Source organism: Lissotriton vulgaris, unplaced genomic scaffold (genome assembly GCF_964263255.1).
Source record: "Lissotriton vulgaris unplaced genomic scaffold, aLisVul1.2 SCAFFOLD_688, whole genome shotgun sequence".
NCBI classification, from domain to species: domain Eukaryota; kingdom Metazoa; phylum Chordata; class Amphibia; order Caudata; family Salamandridae; genus Lissotriton; species Lissotriton vulgaris.
The window spans coordinates 343,393-362,564 of record NW_028243991.1 but is presented as its reverse complement, the minus strand read 5'-3'; the positions used below and the strand labels follow the sequence as shown (position 1 = coordinate 362,564).

General features: G+C 45.1%; 1 protein-coding gene across 1 annotated transcript in view; it reads right to left on the bottom strand.

Annotated features, from left to right (window-relative positions):
- Nucleotides 1-2,169: 2,169 nt before the first annotated feature.
- Nucleotides 2,170-19,172, bottom strand: part of LOC147668182 (tripartite motif-containing protein 26-like) — a 326,889-nt gene continuing 309,886 nt past the window's right edge. Inside the window, exon 6 of the mRNA XM_086948720.1 lies at nt 2,170-5,810. Coding sequence (XP_086804846.1) covers nt 4,981-5,810 — 830 coding nt within the window. The 3' untranslated portion in view covers nt 2,170-4,980. The remainder of the gene's footprint in view (nt 5,811-19,172) is intronic.

The window sequence follows — 19,172 nt, the reverse complement described above, 5'->3', positions numbered from 1 at the left end:
CACAGACAAAATATTGAGTTTTAAATTTCAATATACAATTATATCGAAGTTTAAATATCGATGGGACATAATATAGAAGGTAAGTAATATCGACAGTCTTAATATCGATATTAGTATGATATTAGTAATATCGAAGTTTTAAATATCGATGTCAATAATATCGAAATAAATAATTTCGATGTTACTAATATCGATTTTTAAATACATTTTGTGTATATTATATAGTATTTATTATGTTTTATTATTTATTTTTAATGTAATATAATTAAATATTGTATTTTAGTACTGTAGCGGGTTGTGGGTTTATAGGGGAATAGGGTGGGAAGTAATTTAATTATGTTAAATTAATTATTAATTAGTAGGAATTATTAATTAATTAATTGAGAATTAATTTTTAATTAATTTTAATTAATTGATTAATTGATAAATATGTTCTGTAGCGGGTTATGGGTTCATAGGGGAATGGGGTGGGAAGTAATTTAATTATGTTAAATTAATTATTAATTAGTAGGAATTATTAATTAATTGAGAATTAATTTTTAATTAATTTTAATTAATTGATTAATTGATATATATGTTCTGTAGCAGGTTATGGGTTTATAGGGGAATGGGGTGGGAAGTAATTTAATTATGTTAAATTAATTATTAATTAGTAGGAATTATTAATTAATTAATTGAGAATTATTTGTAAATAATTTTAATTAATTGATTAATTGATAAATATGTTCTGTAGCGGGTTATGGGTTTATAGGGGAATAGGGTGGGAAGTAATTCCATTATGTAGAATTAATTATTAATTAGTTGGAAGCATACATTTATTTTTATTAATTGTTAAATAAATTTAATTATTTGGTAATTAATTTGAAATAATTAATTAATTGATAGATGTAATTTATAAGTATGTAATTTAAACCCCTACGATATCCAACACTTTCCCTACTGTTGCACTCTCTGGAGTTGGAATAGTAATTGTTACCCCTACGCTATCCAACACTTTCCCTACTGTTGCACTCTCTGGAGTGGGAATAGTAATTTTTACCCCTAGGCTATCCAACACTTTCCCTACTGTTGCACTCTCTGGAGTTGGAATAGTAATTGTTACCCCTACGCTATCCAACACTTTCCCTACTGTTGCACTCTCTGGAGTGGGAATAGTATTTGTTGCCCCTACGCTATCCAACACTTTCCCTACTGATGCACTCTCTGGAGTTGGAATATTAATTGTTACCCCTACGCTATCCAACACTTTCCCTACTGTTGCACTCTCTGGAGTTAGAATAGTCATTTTTAATCCTCGCGTAGACGGGGCTGCCGAATTTCCCATGGCAGTCCCGGTCAGCTGCAAATAGAACTTCTCTTTCCATTTAAAATAGCTGTGGAAAAGAGTGAAGTGTAGTAGTTCCATGAGGAACACTTTAAAATCCAATTCCATCCCTGTGTTGAGCAATGTGTGCTCTATTGCTTCAATTCCATCTTGGTGAGGGATGGACGTATATAAAGATTTAACATCCATGCTACATAACGTAACTTGTTCATTTTCTTCCAATTGGACCATTCCTAGTCTTTCCAAAAAATGGGTCGTTTCCTTTACAAATGTCTTCATTCTCATCACATTTGCCTGCAAGTGTCTATCCAATAGTTGACCTACAGGTTGATGTATACTCCCAACTGTTGACACAATGGGTCGAAAAGGAGGATGAACCGGGTCTTTGTGTATTTTCGGCAACATATGTATTACCGGACTCCTGGGGTAGTTTGTGATCAAAAATCTCTCGGTTTTTTCATTTATTATTCCATCATCAAAAGCTTTATTGATAATGTCCTTCAAAATCCTTGCAAATTGATCAGTGGGATTGTGATCCAAAAGTAAGTATACCTGGTTGTCCCCTAGATGCTTTTCCACTTCTTGTTCATAATGAGAAAAATACGTTTCACCTCTTATATCCTGGCATTGAATTGCATGCGAAGGGTTCTCCTTTGTAACCGCACTCAAACTGTTTTTTTCCGTTATGCTCACGGCTTATTTTTACATTTATCTGGTGAAGGGACGTTTATACTTCATGCTTCGAACTACCTGGTTTCGGCTCCTTTTTCATAGACTATGCGTAATTGAATCTAATCTCTTACACTCGCTAAATTAGTTTTTTGTGTTTGGATTTTTTTACCTTATCACTCTGATTCACGGGGTGATACTTAGAAGTCACATTACAATGCACCATTAGAGACCTTAACATCAAATTAGATGTGAATTAGACATTGAGTCCCTGATATATCCTTATATGTGATTATTTAATTTGTAGAATCCAGTCCCTGACGAAGGCTATTGCTTAGCCGAAATGCATTGGACGTAAAAGCAATTATCTATAAGGCTGGATTACTCATTTTGAGGAACTAATTTTGGAAATGATGAAAATAAAGATGTTTGAAGCAATTTAAGTTCATATTTTGAAACCTTTTGTGGAACTTTACAACCCAGTCCATGGGCATAACGCTGTGACCAGGGGACGTCACTCAATTAAGGGTCACGCAATTGATTTATTCAATGGTGAGAGCGGCAGACCCTGATGCAGAGGTCTAGCCCGGGACCAGGGTTCAATTCCCGCCTCTGCGGGTCTTGGGCTCAAAATTCCACGGACCTGATAATTCTCGCCTCAGTGCCTATTCCAATCATGGAGTCCCACTCTGCAACTTTGGGCAATAGCTTGCTTAATCTCCACAACAGCCCCCACAAAGCTAAGGATGCCTGGCCTCCACCTTGGGGGTGCCCAGGAGTGGACGCCTCACAGGGAAAGCCAGGAAGGGTTCCACAGCGGTATTCGTACAAGCGCCTTGAGACCCTTGCGGGTGAGTAGTGCGCTATACAAGTATCAATTTACATTTACAATTTACATTTACAGTCATACTATTAGGTTTTTCTTATTCACAGTAATGTTTTGATTACTCTGCTCGGTAAACAGATGTTCAAAGGCAAAATGAACACTGCCCTTAACAAATATAGAACTAAAATCTACAGGAAGGTACTTCATTTACCGAGCGCTGCTTCCCCGGCTCAGGTCAGACAAGAGCTGGGATTAACCAACTAGGAAGCCACTAACGTTGGTGCTTGCCTTAAGCTATGTCATAAATTGAGACAGGCCGAACCAGGCACACTAAAATCCCTAATATGGATAGAAATCAATGAGACTAATCCAGAGGGAACATTCGGGCGCCTTCTGAATGATTACATCCATCAAATGTCAGCTGCCGATCTTTGGGCTCTTAACCCCAGTCAGACTGTTTTAAAAAACATAATCAAAAAATGTGTAAGACTGAAATCTCTGGCTTCGGACAAAGTTCTTGTCACGAAACGCAATACCTCCTGGGCGGTAGTTAACTCCTACAATCGATTGACCCCTGCAGCCTACCTCTCCACGACATTTGCACTTCATCTAAAGCGCTGTCTGATTGCTCTAAGACTGGGAGATTGGCGCTTTCTCCAAAATCTTCCCACCTGGCGTCGTAAGAAGGAAGACACAACATGCAGAGGATGCGGGTCAGCAACAGAAACAATCTTGCACGTGCTCTGCATCTGTCCCTCATTCAATTTCCAGCGGCGATGCCTTCTCAAGCCAGAATGGAACAGGCTTGGTATGCGGACCCGCAGGCATGCTATTATCGCTGCTTTGTCTCCAGATAACATTGTCTTAAACATAAACCTGTCCAAATTCATTCAGCACGCTTACTGCAACCTAGATAAAATGGACTTTGCTGAGGCCATAAAGCTGATTGACAAGATTGAACATGTACTTTAATAGACCTTGCAATAACGGGGAGAGTTAATTTACAAACTGAAAGGTTTTAATTATTATGCTTACGGTCACATTTTATTCTTTTATCATCTTTTATTCATAAAACTGTACACAATGTGATCTGTGCAATCTTTTAAAGATATGTTTTTTATATCTAAATAAAGAATTACTACTACTACTAGATGTCCCGGGTCCAGTTTTGCATACAAGTCAGCGACAGATGCCGTGAATGAACCGGCAGTAAGGCGCTCAACGTTTGATTGGTTTAGAGAGATGTGCTGTTTGCTCTGCTGGCTCTGTTGAGTTGAGTGGCAGACGCCTGAACCCGGGCCCATATTTGTACATAGAGGTGGGTCCGAGAGCTGCCCACTTGAGTCGTCCTCCAGTCCTTAATTTGACTGAATGTATTATTCAGAATTACAAGTTTCTTGGTCATTTGCTGAAGGCATGATCAAGGTTTGCGCTTCGATGGTCCGTGAATACCTGAGACTGTAAGGGTCAGCCGCAGCGAGTGCAGGTAACATCAGTGGGTGGGGAATTTGACAAATGGGTGATGATGAGGGGACATTCCCTCTGGGTCGTCTGTCTTGCCCCTCCCAACTGCATGACCTCCCACCATTCTTACCTGCACGGGCCGCTCCTGCTAAGGACACGCCCTTCCTATGGCATGCTATGACTGAAACTCAACTGAGGCATGTATTTAGCGTGTGCAGGTGGTGTCAGTCAGCTGAGTCAGTTGTGTTGCATGAGCAATGAGAGCTGTTGGCATAGAGCAGGGGTGAGGACAAGGTGAGGACAGAGCAGGTCTTATTGCATATTATGGGAGCCCCAAAGCTATACTTCCAGGGTATTAACGCCCCACTCATGCATATTGACACGGAAATGATAACATTCGTTTGTCCTGAATACATGGATTTCTCACGATAAAGGTGTCGCTCACAAGTTTAGATTCACATGTTGTATTTCCAATGTGGGGTGAGCCCTTGGTGTTGCTATTGAGAGGCCTCAGAGCGCAAGGTCACTCATTGCTTTTGAAATTAGTTTTGTTCATTGAGGAAAAGAAAGTAGGCGCCGAGTGAGCGGTGAAGAAGTGTGAGCTGGAGACGTTTCAAAGTGAAAATACAAGCGCAGGAGCCGTCGGCCCATGGCAGGGGCTGCATTTTTAATTCCTCTGTTTACTGCTGTTTTCAGGTTAGTTGAATATCTTGTTCCAGATCGCTGCCAGCGCACCCGACGCACCCCCTGTCCGCGCCTCCAGCTCACCCGACGCACCCGACGCACCCCTTGTCCCCGCCGCCAGGACTCTGTTCTTGGCCTCTTGGCGGGGAGTCGTCAGCTCTCCATCCCTCCGCCCATCCCTGCGCCGCTCACCCCTGACCTCTCTCTCCCATCTCTGGATCTGCTCCTCCGCCCTCTCAAACCTCTCATTCATGTAGCAGGAGCCCCCGTTGTCCTCCACCATCCTCAGGACCAGTGAGATCAGCGCCTTCGCCTGCTGCTCCCTCACGTCCCATGGAGCCCGGTTGTTGAAGCCCAGATAGCGCCCCCCGCAGCCCTCGACCACCGCTCTCAGGCTGTAACTCGAGCCTCGGATGAACTCTTCCAGGGTGACTCCATACATCTCCAGGTCATCCATCCGAGTGAACAGGACCAGCGAGAACCTTAAGGCCTCCTCCCCGAACAGATCCTGGATCTCCTGGACGGCCTCCGCCTCCTTCGGGGTAAAGCGAGAGGAGGAAATCACCAGCACAAAGGCGTGGGGGCCGGGGGCTGCCATCACTGTACACATACCGACCTCTCGAGAGATGACTGAATCTGGAGCCCCGGGGTCGAGCAGTCTGGAGGTGTCCACGACCACGACCCTTCGCCCGTCCCTCCCACAGGACCCTTCCTTGCATCCACTTCTGGCTGCATTCAGAGACAGTCTGGACTTGAACTCTCTCCGCCCGAGGATGGTGTTTCTGGTTGCACTTTTCCCCGTCCCCGTCCTCCCGACCAGGACAATCCTCAGCTCACGGGGCCCTGGGAAGAGAAGAGAACACAGGTTACACAATGTCACACTCAGGTCACAGAGGTCACGCATAGCTCACACACAGGTTATACAACGTCACACACAGGTCACAGAGGTCACGCATAGCTCAGACACAGGTTACACAACGTCACACACAGGTCACAGAGGTCACGCATAGCTCAGACACAGGTTACACAACGTCACACACAGGTCACAGAGGTCACGCATAGCTCACACACAGGTTACACAACGTCACACTCAGGTCACAGAGGGCACGCATAGCTCACATACAGGTTACACAACGTCACACACAGGTCACAGAGGTTACGCATAGCTCAGACACAGGTTACACAACGTCACACACAGGACACAGAGGTCACGCATAGCTCAGACACAGGTTACACAACGTCACACACAGGTCACAGAGGTCACGCATAGCTCAGACACAGGTTACACAATGTCACACACAGGTCACAGAGGTCACGCATAGCTCAGACACAGGTTACACAAGGTCACACACAGGTCACAGAGGTCACGCATAGCTCACACACAGGTTACAGAACGTCACACTCAGGTCACAGAGGGCACGCATAGCTCACATACAGGTTACACAACGTCACACACAGGTCACAGAGGTCATGCATAGCTCAGACACAGGTTACACAACGTCACACACAGGTCACAGAGGTCACGCATAGCTCAGACACAGGTTACACAACGTCACACACAGGTCACAGAGGTCACGCATAGCTCACACACAGGTTACACAACGTCACACTCAGGTCACAGAGGGCACGCATAGCTCACATACAGGGTACACAACGTCACACACAGGTCACAGAGGTTACGCATAGCTCAGACACAGGTTACACAACGTCACAAACAGGTCACAGAGGTCACGCATAGCTCACACACAGGTTACACAACGTCACACACAGGTCACAGAGGTCACGCAAAGCTCAGACACAGGTTACACAACATCACACACAGGTCACAGAAGTCACGCATAGCTCACACGCAGGTTACACAACGTCACACTCAGGTCACCCTCGGGTCACAAAGGTCACGCATAGTGTGAGAAGATAGCCTGGCATATGATGTCCACTAGTTCTAGTGGGCACCTTGCACCAGTCCAAACGACCCTTATTGATGGTGGGTTATGAAGTCAACCTTATAGACAAGCTTTCCTAGTGGTAGCTGTGGAGAGCAGCCTTCAGACTAAGACTTGGAGACGGGTTAAGCAAGTTGTTTTACCAATTATAATCCCTTGAGTACCAAATGAAAGTACACAACACAAGGTATATATCAAATATATATGTATTTATTCTAAACACAACCCCTCTGCACTCTTTATGAGGTCAGAGGTAAAAGTACAATACAAGGAATTTAGGGCCAAATGTAGGTAATCTCAATTTACCTATTCTTAAATACCACATTTTACTGATTCAGTATTTAAGAATAGGTAAATGGGATGTAGATAATTTTTCGGAAAAAATTACCAAATCAGTAAGATTCAGTAATTAAGAATCAGTATTTACCGATTCGGTATTTACCGAATCGGTAAATACCAATTCAGTAATTGCCATTCATTCCTATGGGCCTGGAGGCCCATAGGAATGAATACGAATTACCGATTCGGTATTTACCGATTCGGCAAATACCGAATCAGTAAATACCGAATCGGTAATAGGGGGAACCCTTTCAAGGGTGGCAGGGTGTCACATTGACACCCTGTTGTACTCCTGAATAGAGCATGGGTGCACATGTGGCAGACATACATGCCCTAAGGGCATGTATGTCTGCCACATGGCACTGAATAAAAAGCACAAAATTGCTTTTTAAAAGGCATTCGGAATTTACCACCAACTAATAGTTGGTAAATAATTAATCCTTAAGTCTAAAAACCACTCACTTGAGTTCTCTCTACATTAAGGATTCAGTAATTTACCGAATCGGTATGTTAAGAATTTGGTAATTTACCGATTCCTTAAGTTACCGATTTGGTAAATTACCGAATCCTACAATTTGGCCACCTACATCTGAAAAGCCTAATTCCGGTCGGTAATGGCCGAAATTCGGTTATTTTGTCCGTTACCGACCAGAATTAGGCTTCCTACATCTGGCCCTTAATTAGCATACGATAAGTTGCACCGTATACGTTATGCCCTAAGAGCCTCACTAACCATATACTAAAATAGTGGTATAAGAACCAACTGAGCAATAGAAAGCAAGCTTAGGGCCCGTGGAATCGCTGGGGCTACTCAGGACAACCAAAGGTCAGGATGTCGGAGGCCCACGGGAGACGCGTGCAGTGTCTAAACACAGCTGCTGGTTACCATTGACTTTCTATGGGAAACAAACAAGTTACAATTTTAAAGAAAAAGGGTACAAAGAGGTGAACTGCGACGGAACCCTTTTAGACTAGTGTAGGAGAGTAGGGTCTACTTCCTATGGTTGTAGTGTAGTTCCTAGTTTACCACTAGGCCCTGCGCATTGGAATAACATAAACAGTAGTATCGACGTGGAACTGCGGATATTCCAGGCCTCCACTGACTATGCTAAACTTAATTGGGTTGCGTTACCAACTAGCTCAGAGGTCACTGGAAACTTTCTTCTCTGCATAGGAAGTGATCAGCTTCCTTGGCACAGACAAGAAGGGATTCAGTTTTCCAACAACCGTGCAACATGACAACTTTGCTCCTCAGATCAAGAGTCAATCTCTAGGGTCGTGTGAAACAATAGACATGTATTTCACTCAGTCAGTCTAGTGCAGTTTACTTTCACGAGATGTAGAGAATAGAGAGACGGGCCTTTATCAATAAAGGGTTAACATTTATTGAACAGTCTTTCTTCTCGTACAAGAGAAATGTATTGCCACAATTGCAATAATTGTTATTATAAAAAGTACGTACAGTAAGATAAGTATTGCGAAATAGAACTGTAAAAGCATTGATATGGTTTCTTAGCCATACAATGGTTTAAAAGTAATAAAACATATATACAGTCATATATACATTAGGCTAACATACTCAACTGGTGCTTCTAACTAAACCTACCCCAGTGTGCCTGACCTAAGCCTAACACGTGAAAAGGGGAGTAAGTAAGTAGCTTTAAGTTAAGTTGGTTTTGCCAAGTTTTGTTTCAAGAATTCTCGTCTAAGGGTTTAGTCAACACCATACCTCTGAATAGAATGATGGAGGATTGGTATCTCCTTCAGGGGTCTCTCTCGATATCCCAGTTACCCGCGAGGGTAAACCGGAAGCGCCGGGACTGGATTTCTCTGCACGAGAAAGGCAGTGGCTTCTCTTCAGCGCGTCGAGGAAGGAGGGGGGACAGCGTCCGCGGGCAGCTGGAATCTGCTGGATGTCTTCGCAGAGGGACGTCTGTTCAGCTCCTTAAGCGTACTGCACCATAGTTCGCGCTGTAGCGGCGATAATGGTATCAGCAGCTTCACCACCACAGGATAGCCGGCTGCAGCGACAGAGTGCTAGATTTACCAACACAGGGTCATGCAGGCAGCCAGCATCAGTAGCTCGCAGCTCACAACAGCTCACATTGCTTAAGGCAACGTTGGTAATATTTATACCTGACAGATGCCGGGTTTGACGCAAGTTTGCTGGACATAAGACGTCAATTAAAGATGTCACTAGGAAGTGATAGTTATCAGTTGCTCATTAGAGTTCCATTACTAATCAAAACATAGCAAGCGGGGATTTCCAGGTTTGCTAAGTTTTTATCTTGTTGAAGAACTTGGAGTGTTATCTAGGAATATCAAATAGTGACTACTGCTCTGTCATTGCACTAATTGGTCGCAAAGGAAGTGGCAGAAGGAACTATGCTGGAATGTGGCTCTGTTCGTGTGAGGCCAGAGATGACTTTTCAGAAAATCGCACTTGAACGGTTATGCCAATATAGGGAATAAATGGATTTATAGCCGAATAGGGGCATAAGGTCACAGTATCGATCAGGAACCTAGATAAACACGCAACATGGTTACCCCCACTTTTTGCTTTGATTCTCTGGTTTGGTCACCCTTGTGAGCCCCTGTATTGTGCAACCCCTGGTTTGCCTTCCAAACTGACAACACAGGTCTGTTCTTACAGCCTGGGTAAAGTGGTGTAATCACCCCTTACTTAGATATAGTATACCTATATCTATATAAATATATAGACACATATACACCTATAAGCCACTCCTAAGGCAGACCTCGACCTGGAGGCAGGGTGCTTGGTTTTATGTGAAAGGGTGCCCTAGCATGAGCTGAGCCCCTCTGCAGCTTTCGGAACCATCTCCTTATAGCTGTTCTATGATATAGCCATACCATATAATCTTGAATGCTTTATGATCCTCGCGGTTAATGCTAATTTTGATTTGGCTTTATCAAAACATATTGTGTAAGGTGTCATACACTTTGGAATACTACCCTCCCCACGCCAGTCCTGGAGGCGGGGGTAGCATTCCACCCTTCTAGAGGGAGAAGACATGTAGTTGCTGGTATACCCGATTAAAGTTAAACAGAGCCTCAGCATCACAAAATGGATGCTGCTGCCACAAACACGAGTCTGCCCTCCTGCTGCTGGACCAAACTCCGGCAGGGGAGACCTGAACAATAGGTTTATGCCCAGGGAGGTGCTGGCACCTCCCCAGACAGGCTCTTAGTGTATTGGGGCCGGGAGGGCGGCATTCAGTGAATGCTTTTCAGACACTGCCTTGGGCACACAAGGTGCTTCATGCATCTCCCAGTTCAAACCGATTGCTGGGGCACTCCAGCCCCAGCTCTGGCGTGAAACTGGACAAACGGGAAGGGGTGTAACCACCCCCACCCCAGGTCCACCCATAGGAGGGACCTTAGAGTTAGTCCAACCCCTAAACTTACTATAAGTATAGAACCCATGTCCCTAGGACTTTAGATTACCTTGGAGGAAACTCTGCAACATATATCCTGGACCTTCAACATTCCATTTCGACTGGAAGACGGAGGAAATCTCCCTTGTGGTCAAGGAGTGACCACCCTGTTCTAACAGGCACCTACAGTATCTATGCCAGTCTGCATTTTCGAGGCTCCCGCCAGACCCTGAAGAATCTGTGACGCAGGACATGGACTTCCAGACATCTCCAACTCCGACCTTCGCTCCCAGCAAAGCTGAGACCTGTGGCAGACACGAGAGACCTGGGACCAGAACTCCGGAACATCCTGCATTTTGCTACCTGTACCAACGTCCTGAGGCATCCCGAAGTTGTGCAATGGGGTGCTTGAAGCCCCAGCCCGAGCACCTTTTGCAGTGAAGCTCAGAGGACCACACTCCACGAGTGTCCCGTGGGCTCGCTTTGTGCATTTCCGCTCGATGCGTCTTCGCGGTTACTAGTCCGTTGGCTAGCGAGCCCCCAAGAAGACCAACCTTTATTTCATCTTGCTTTTCTAGTTGCTCCCGGCTTGCTCCAATTACCTTGCAAAGAAGAATTTCCACAGACCTTGCTGGTCTGCAACGAAACCAATCTCGACATGCTGCATGGGGTGCGTTTGCCAAGGCTTGTTGGTTCCAATCTGGATACAGACATGGAAGTCAACCAGGGGCCAGATGTAGGTGGCCCATTACCGGTCGGTAAACCCGAAATTCGGTAAATTTCAGGCTTACCAACCGGTATTGGGCCATTTCTTATGTAGGGGATGATTCGGTATTTACCGAATCATTATTTACCGATTCAGTATTTACCAAATCGGTAAATGGCATGTAGGAAGCACTTTAAAGAGTGCTCATGTGCTTTAAGGATTCGTTATTTACCACCAACTATTAGTTGGTGGTAAATAACAAATACCTTTGAAAATGCAAATTTGTGCATTTTCAACTGTGCCATGTGACAGACATACATGCCCTTAGAGCATGTATGTGTGCCACATGTGCACACAAGCACTATTCAGGGGTGCAACAGGGTGTCAATGTGACACCCTGCCGCCCTTGAATGTTTCCCTATTTTACCGAATCAGTATTTACCGATTCGGTAATTCACATTCATTCCTATGGGCCTCCAGACCCATAGGAATAAATGGGATTTACCAAATCGGTAAATACTGATTCAGTAAATACCAAATCGTACCGAAAATTTACCTACATTGCATTTACCGATTCTAAAATACCAAATCGGTAAAATTCGGTATTTTAGAATCGATAAATTTCAATTACCTACATCTAGCCCTCGATCCTTTGTGGGACAGCTCGAATACAGCTACTGGTCTTCGTTGACACCTCCTGGACCTTGTGTCTGAAGAGACAAACTTCACCTTTTCACCTGAAATCACCCGACATCTGGTGGCATCTTCCTATTGCTGCCCTGGTCACTGGCTAGTGGCCCAGACTCTGTCTCCTCTGCTTTCAGGTTCTTCATATCTCTGATCCACCCTTGGATCCACCTGGACACTTTTCCTCTGGTCGCCTGCAGCACTTCTTCGCAGCTCTCCATTGGAATCGACGACGAAATCTGACACAAAAAGACACCTTTGCACCCGGCTTCCCTGGGTGAGGTAACACGAGTACTCCGGTGCTCCCGTGGGTATTGACTCTCCAAGTGTCCTAGTCTAAAAGGGTTCCATCGCAGTTCACCTCCTTGTACCCTTAATCTTTAAAATTGGAACTTGTGTGTTCCCTATAGAAAGTCAAAGGTAACCCGCGGCTGTGTTTAGACACTGCACGCGTTTCCCGTGGGCCTCCTACATCCTAACCTTTGGTTGTCCTGAGTAGCCCCAGCGATTCCACAGGCCCTAAGCTTGCTTTCTATTCCTCATGTGGTTCTTATACCACTATTTTAGTATATGGTTTGTGAGGACGCTAGGGCAAATCGTATACTGTGCAACCTTTCGTATGCTTATTAAGTTCCTTGCATTGTACTTTTACCTCTGACCTCATAAAGAGTGCAGAGGGGTTGTGCACAAGATCTATTAGTACATGCCTCATTCACAAGTTAGTGAAAGGACTGCTCGAGAACTGATAGTACACACCTCATTCACAAGTGAGGCCAAGTACCGCACCAGAACTGACAGTACACACCTCATCCACAAGTCAGGGCAAGGCCTGCTCCAGAACTGATAGTACATGTAGGAAGGTGGATATCTTACTATGGTTACCCCCAACTTTTTGCCTAGTGTTTAGCTGGTTTTCGACTTAGTTGGCCTGGGATCCTGCTAATCAGGGCCCCAGGCTATCTGCTCTCACTGTAAAATGGACTCCATGTACTTTAGGTACATCTACAATTGGGTATTGGGTTACCTTGTGAGCCCCTGTATAGTGTACCATAGGTACCCAGGGCATAGGTGCTCCCAAGGCCTACCAGGGGCTGCAGCATGGATTATGCCACCCGTGGCTGGCCATCCAAACTGACACAACTGGCTGATCAGTCAGCTGTGGCAAGATTGTGTAATCCCCCATTGCTTAGGTATAGTATCCCTATACCTACCATTATATATAGACACATATATACCTATAAGTCACTCCTATGGCAGGCCTAAACAATCCTGGAGGCATTGTTCTTGGTTTTATGTGGGATGGTGCTCTAGCATGAGCTGAGCCTGTCTGCAGCTTTCGGAACCATGTCCTTATAGCTGTTCTATGATATCGCCATACCATATACTATTAAGTGCATTATAATCCTCGTGGTTAATGCTAACTTTGGTTTGGCTTTATCGAAACATGTCATGTAAGGTGTCATATGCTTTGGAATAATACCCCTCCGCCTGTCCTGGCGGCGGGTGTAGCATTCCACCCTTCTAGAGAGAGAAGCATGTAGTTGTAGCTTTACCCGGTTAAAGTTAAACAGAACCTCAGCATCACAAAATGGATGCTGCTGCCACAGACACAAGTCTGACCTCCTGCAGCTGGGAGCCCTTCCAGCGAGGGAGGCCTGGACAATAGATTTCCTGCCTTGGGAGGTGCTAGCAGACAAGCTATAGTGTATTGGGGCAGGATGGGTTGAAAGGAATGAGACACTGCCTGGGGCACACAAGGTGCTCCATGCATAGCCCAGTTCAAACCAGTTGTTGCGGCACTCCAGCCCCACTTTGGTGTGAAAATGGACAAAGGGAAAGAGGTGTAACCACCCCCATCCTTGGTCCCACCCATAGGAGGGACCTAGCAGGTAATCCAGCCCCTTTTAATGTGTATAAAGCTAGGAGCTGAGTCCAGAGACTTTAGATTAACCCGAACTGAAACTCTGAAATGAAACTCTGGACCTTCGACATTCTACTGCAACTAGAAGACTGAAGAATATCCCTTGTGGTCAAGGAGTGACCACCCTGTGCAAAGAGGCACCATCAGTTACTTGCCGATTTGCTTCGTCAACACTTCTGCCAGAGCCTGAAGACCTAGCGATGCAGCCTCTGGACCCCCGACCCACAACCCCAGCAAAGCTGAGACCTGTGGCGGACACGAGAGACATGGGACCGGACACCCTGCAGTACCTGCTTTTTGCTAACTGTGCAGCTTCTGAGGTGTCCTCGAAGTTGTGCATTGGACCCTCAGAAGCTCAAACCCGGAGCAGTAAGTGCACCGAAGCTCAGCCCTCCACACTCCACGAGTGCTGCATGGGGCCTGTGCTTGCATTTCTCCTCGACGCGTCTTTGTGGTTGCTAGCCCGTTGGCTAGTGGCCCACTTGAAGACTCCATTTTGAAGCCACACTGCTTGCCTGGTTGCTCCAGGCTTGCTCCTGCTTTCCTGCAAAAGGGAAGTGTTGTGCCTAGAATCATCTCCTTCCTAGTTGCTCAGCCAGAGTGAGTGTGATGTCTGTGTGGAATGTTGGAATGCTTGATGACAGAGAGAGTAGAATGTGAGTGTGCCTGGTTGTGTGTGGAGAATGACAGTTATGAGAGTGGGCTGAGCAACAACCATCTAGCTCCTGGTGGGACTCTCCAACTGATTTACTAAGACTCCTATGGAACCTGTGATGATTTACTAATAAACCTCCTACTTGGATAAATTACCTGGCTACCTCTACATTATATCTTCTTTTACCTACAACATTTGGCAACGACGGTGGGATGTGTTTAATGCTCTTCGGGTGGGAGAATTCGCTCACCGGTGGTTTTGTTTTGTTTATTTTTATGATTTTCTTACGTGTATGATAATTTATAACTGTATATGAATTACCATTTAATATGCTTGAAATGATTTATACTGAAGTTAAACTAAAACTGTAATATATTGGCTATTGGCAAGTATTAGAAATGCACCACAATCTCTTTTGCAAGTCATATGTTATATACATTTATATACACTGTGTCTTACACTTTTCTTTATTTTTCTTCATCCAGTAATTGGGTGTTAGCGTACATACTATGTTTTAGATTTGGCCAATCTAGACATTTTAGGGGTACTAAGTTTTATCTTTTCATGTAGGGTAGTTGGGTATAGGAGCTGGTCTCCGTATACTTGTTCATTTTTTTTCTTTAGTGTAGGTGTGCACGCCTACTAACTGTTCCTACCCTACAAGTTTGTTTTTACCTTGCTTCACCCTTTACGCATGTTCATTTAGAAGTGTAAGTTGTTTCTCTTGTTTTTGTGGTGCTTCTTGTGATAGTTTTATGAGCAGTTATTATTGGGTCAAGTATTTACCCTAGACATTTATTGATGATTTTCAGGTGAAGGTTGAGCACTTATTATTGGGTCATGTATTTTATTTACCCTATACATTTATTGATGATTTTCAGGTGAAGGTTGTGCACTTATTATTGGGTCACGTATGGAGGTGGGGCTCATCCATAAATTGCAATGACCGTCCGGAAGCGCAGGGGACGAGCGCAGCGGGCGCGACGGAGGCGCGCCGAAGGTGCACCTAAGGTCAGCCCGTCTGCGTCCCTCCGTGACCGGCCGGGACCAGGGACCGGTCATGCTGCTCATTCTACCACCTTTGCCGTTTCTGCATGCCCGGTGGCCCCTCCCCACGATGATCGCCACTAGATTAGACTCGCTTGGACTTTATTGCTCTCGTGACTCTTTTCCTGAGTTCGAACCCTTGCCAGCGCCCCCTTATACTCCGGCTGCCTGGCCTTTGGTAGCTGCTCCCCTGGCACCTAACATTAGACCTACTAGCCCCAAACTCCTAGTGAGCTACCTCAACACACGGTCACTGGTCAAGCACCAGCTAGAGATATTTCAGCTGCTTGACGCAGAACACCCTGATATTCTTTTTATCAGTGAAACCTGGCTTAATGAAGAGTCTTCTCGGGACATACTAGCTGCGGCTCCGCCCGGCTACTATGTCTTGCAAACCAACAGAGCCTCTGGTAAGCCAGGCGGGGGGGTCGCAGCCTTCATTAAACATCCCCTCAGATTCTCTGCCCTAGAAGGGACTTGTATTCCCTTAGTCGATTGTCTTATAATTAGGTTGAATTCCCCTGTGGCCCCTCTTCTGTGCGTCTTGGTTTACAGGCCCCCTCAGACCATGCCCAATTTCCCTTCTTTGTTTGGTGACCTACTATCTCAACTGGTCATCAACAACTCCAAAATTTTGATCTTTGGAGACTTCAATTACTGGCCGTCTGATGACAGAGAAACTGTATGCTCTTCCACCTTCTCTGATCTGCTCACTGGCATGAACTGTGCATGAACACGCACATTAAAGGCCACACTCTTGACGAGGTCTTGTCGTCCAACCTGGACATCACCACCCCTTGCATTGTTCCGTGCACCTGGTCAGACCACTTTATTATTTCCTTCTCCTGCTCTATTCCTTCCTGAGCTTACTGCACTTTAGAGGGCGACCTTCCTGCCAGAAACTGGAATAGGGCTGACCTTGGAGAACTTGTTTCCCTTCTCAAAGCCTCTCCCCCCCTTATGGGGTGTGATTCCCTGGATACTCAGGCATTCAACCTGCGGTGTTGGCTCGAATCCGCCAGTGACATCGTGGCTCCTCTTAAGCGAGTTAGGCTTAAACATCTCCACTTTACTTTTTAAAAAAAATCTTAGATTCGGCCTCCAAGGCTAAAGATATCTTTTCTATTGTCACTGAACTTTCTAACCCAGACAGGGTCACTCTTAGGCCTCTCCCTACCCAATCCCCCTGCGATTCCTTGAAATCTTTTTTTATTGACAAAATAATGAAAATCAAAAATAGTATCTCCTGCACCCCCCTCCCGGTTCCCACCACCCCCATTACCACATCTGCTAAATCTAATCTTCAAAGCATCACTCAGATACCCCCAATTTCTGAGGTGGAGTTCTTAGCCTTATTAAATAAGGTCGCCTCTGGCTCCCCCACTGACTGCTGTCCTCCTCACGTCCTTCGAGAGGTGTTCTCTGCTTGTCCTGCCCCCCCCCCCCCTCTGACCCTTCCCAATAACTCTCTCAGAGAAGGCCTGGTCCCTAATTCCTTTAAAAACGCCGAAGTAGTCCCCATCCTTAAAAAGCCTAACACTGATCCCTCGCTGATGAGTAATTTCCGCCCCATCTCCTTACTCCTCTACCTGAGCAAGGTCCTAGAGGTTTATGTCACCCCTGTCCTGAGCCCTTTCATCGAGCACTCGCAGTACCTCGACCCCCAACAGGCCGGTTTTAGACCCGCCCATTCTACCAAGTCGGTCATTCTCTCGGTGATGGAGGAGCTGCGGAGAGGAGCGGACTTTAACATCAGTCAGACTCTGTGAGTGTGCCTCAACCAGGCACACTCACATTCTACTCTCTCTGTCATCAAGCATTCCAACATTCCACACAGACATCACACTCACTCTGGCTGAGCAACTAGGAAGGAGATGATTCTAGGCACAACATATCCCCTTTCCTTCAACAGTAATATAACACAATAACTTACAACAAAGCAATGACCAGTAAGGAACCAGGCGATGTCGGGCTACGGTCAGGTGATGTTGTGATGTTTAAAGGAAGGAAAGAATAAGAAGAGAAGAATAGGTAGAAGTAAGTGACTAGAATAAGGGAAGAAAGAAACAGTGTAAACGGATACAATATGGCAGACATCCCCTTCCCTTGGTGAAAACAAAGAGGAAAAGAAAAATTAAACAGCAAAAAGACTCAAAGGCAGAACAGCAGAAAAGTAAAAGAACACAATTAATCCCATAAAATTCCAATGAATGAATGAATGTGTAGGGTAAATACATGACCCAATAATAAGTGCACAACCTTCACCTGAAAATCATCAAAAAATGTATAGGGTAAATACGTGACCCAAAAATAAGTGCACAACCTTCACCTGAAAATCATCAAAAAATGTATAGGGTAAATACGTGACCCAAAAATAAGTGCACAAACTTCACCTGAAAATCATCAATAAATGTGTAGGGTAAATACGTGACCCAATAATAAGTGCACAAACTTCACCTGAAAATCATCAATAAATGTATAGGGTAAATACGTGACCCAAAAATAAGTGCACAAACTTCACCTGAAAATCATCAATAAATGTGTAGGGTAAATACGTGACCCAATAATAAGTGCACAAACTTCACCTGAAAATCATCAATAAATGTATAGGGTAAATACGTGACCCAATAATAAGTGCACAAACTTCACCTGAAAATCATCAATAAATGTGTAGGGTAAATACGTGACCCAATAATAAGTGCACAAACTTCACCTGAAAATCATCAATAAATGTATAGGGTAAATACGTGACCCAATAATAACTGCTCATAAAAGTATCACAAGAAGCACCACAATAACACAAAGACCTTGATGGTTTTAACAAGAAGCCGATCTTCACATCCTGCATGGGTTGCCATTGCCAAGGATTGTTGACTCCAATCCGGAAGCCGACACCGCCGACAGCGAGATCCTTCATGGTACAGTCCGTATCCAGCTCCTGGTTGTCGTCGACGCCTCCTGGTCCACGTGGCTGCAGAGACAAACATCACGACATCACCTGACCATAGCCCGACATCGCCTGGTTCCTTCCTGGTTCCTTACTGGTCACTGGCTAGTGACCCTGACTCTGTCCCCTCTGCTTTCAGGTTCTTCTTGACTCCGATCCACCCTTGGATCCACCCGGACTTCTTCCTCCTGGTTGGGTGCAGCATCTTCTTGCAGATCTCCATAGGATTCGACGATGAAACCCGACACGACTTCACACCTATGCACCCAGCTTCCCTGGGTGAGGTAACTCGAGTACTGCGGTGCTCCCGTGGGTAATAACTATCCAAGTGTCCTAGTTTAACTGGGTTTTCCCGTAGCCCATCCGGAATTGTCCTAAATCTATCACTATGTGACTTTTACATTCCCATTGACTTTCTATGGTAACCCGCGCGTGTGTTTAGACACTGCACACGCATCCCGTGGGCCTCCTACTTCCAGTCCTTTGGTTGATCAGTGTAACCCCAGCAATTTCCTAGGCCCTAGGCCTACTCAACTTTCCTGCAGTGGTCCTTATACTACTTCTT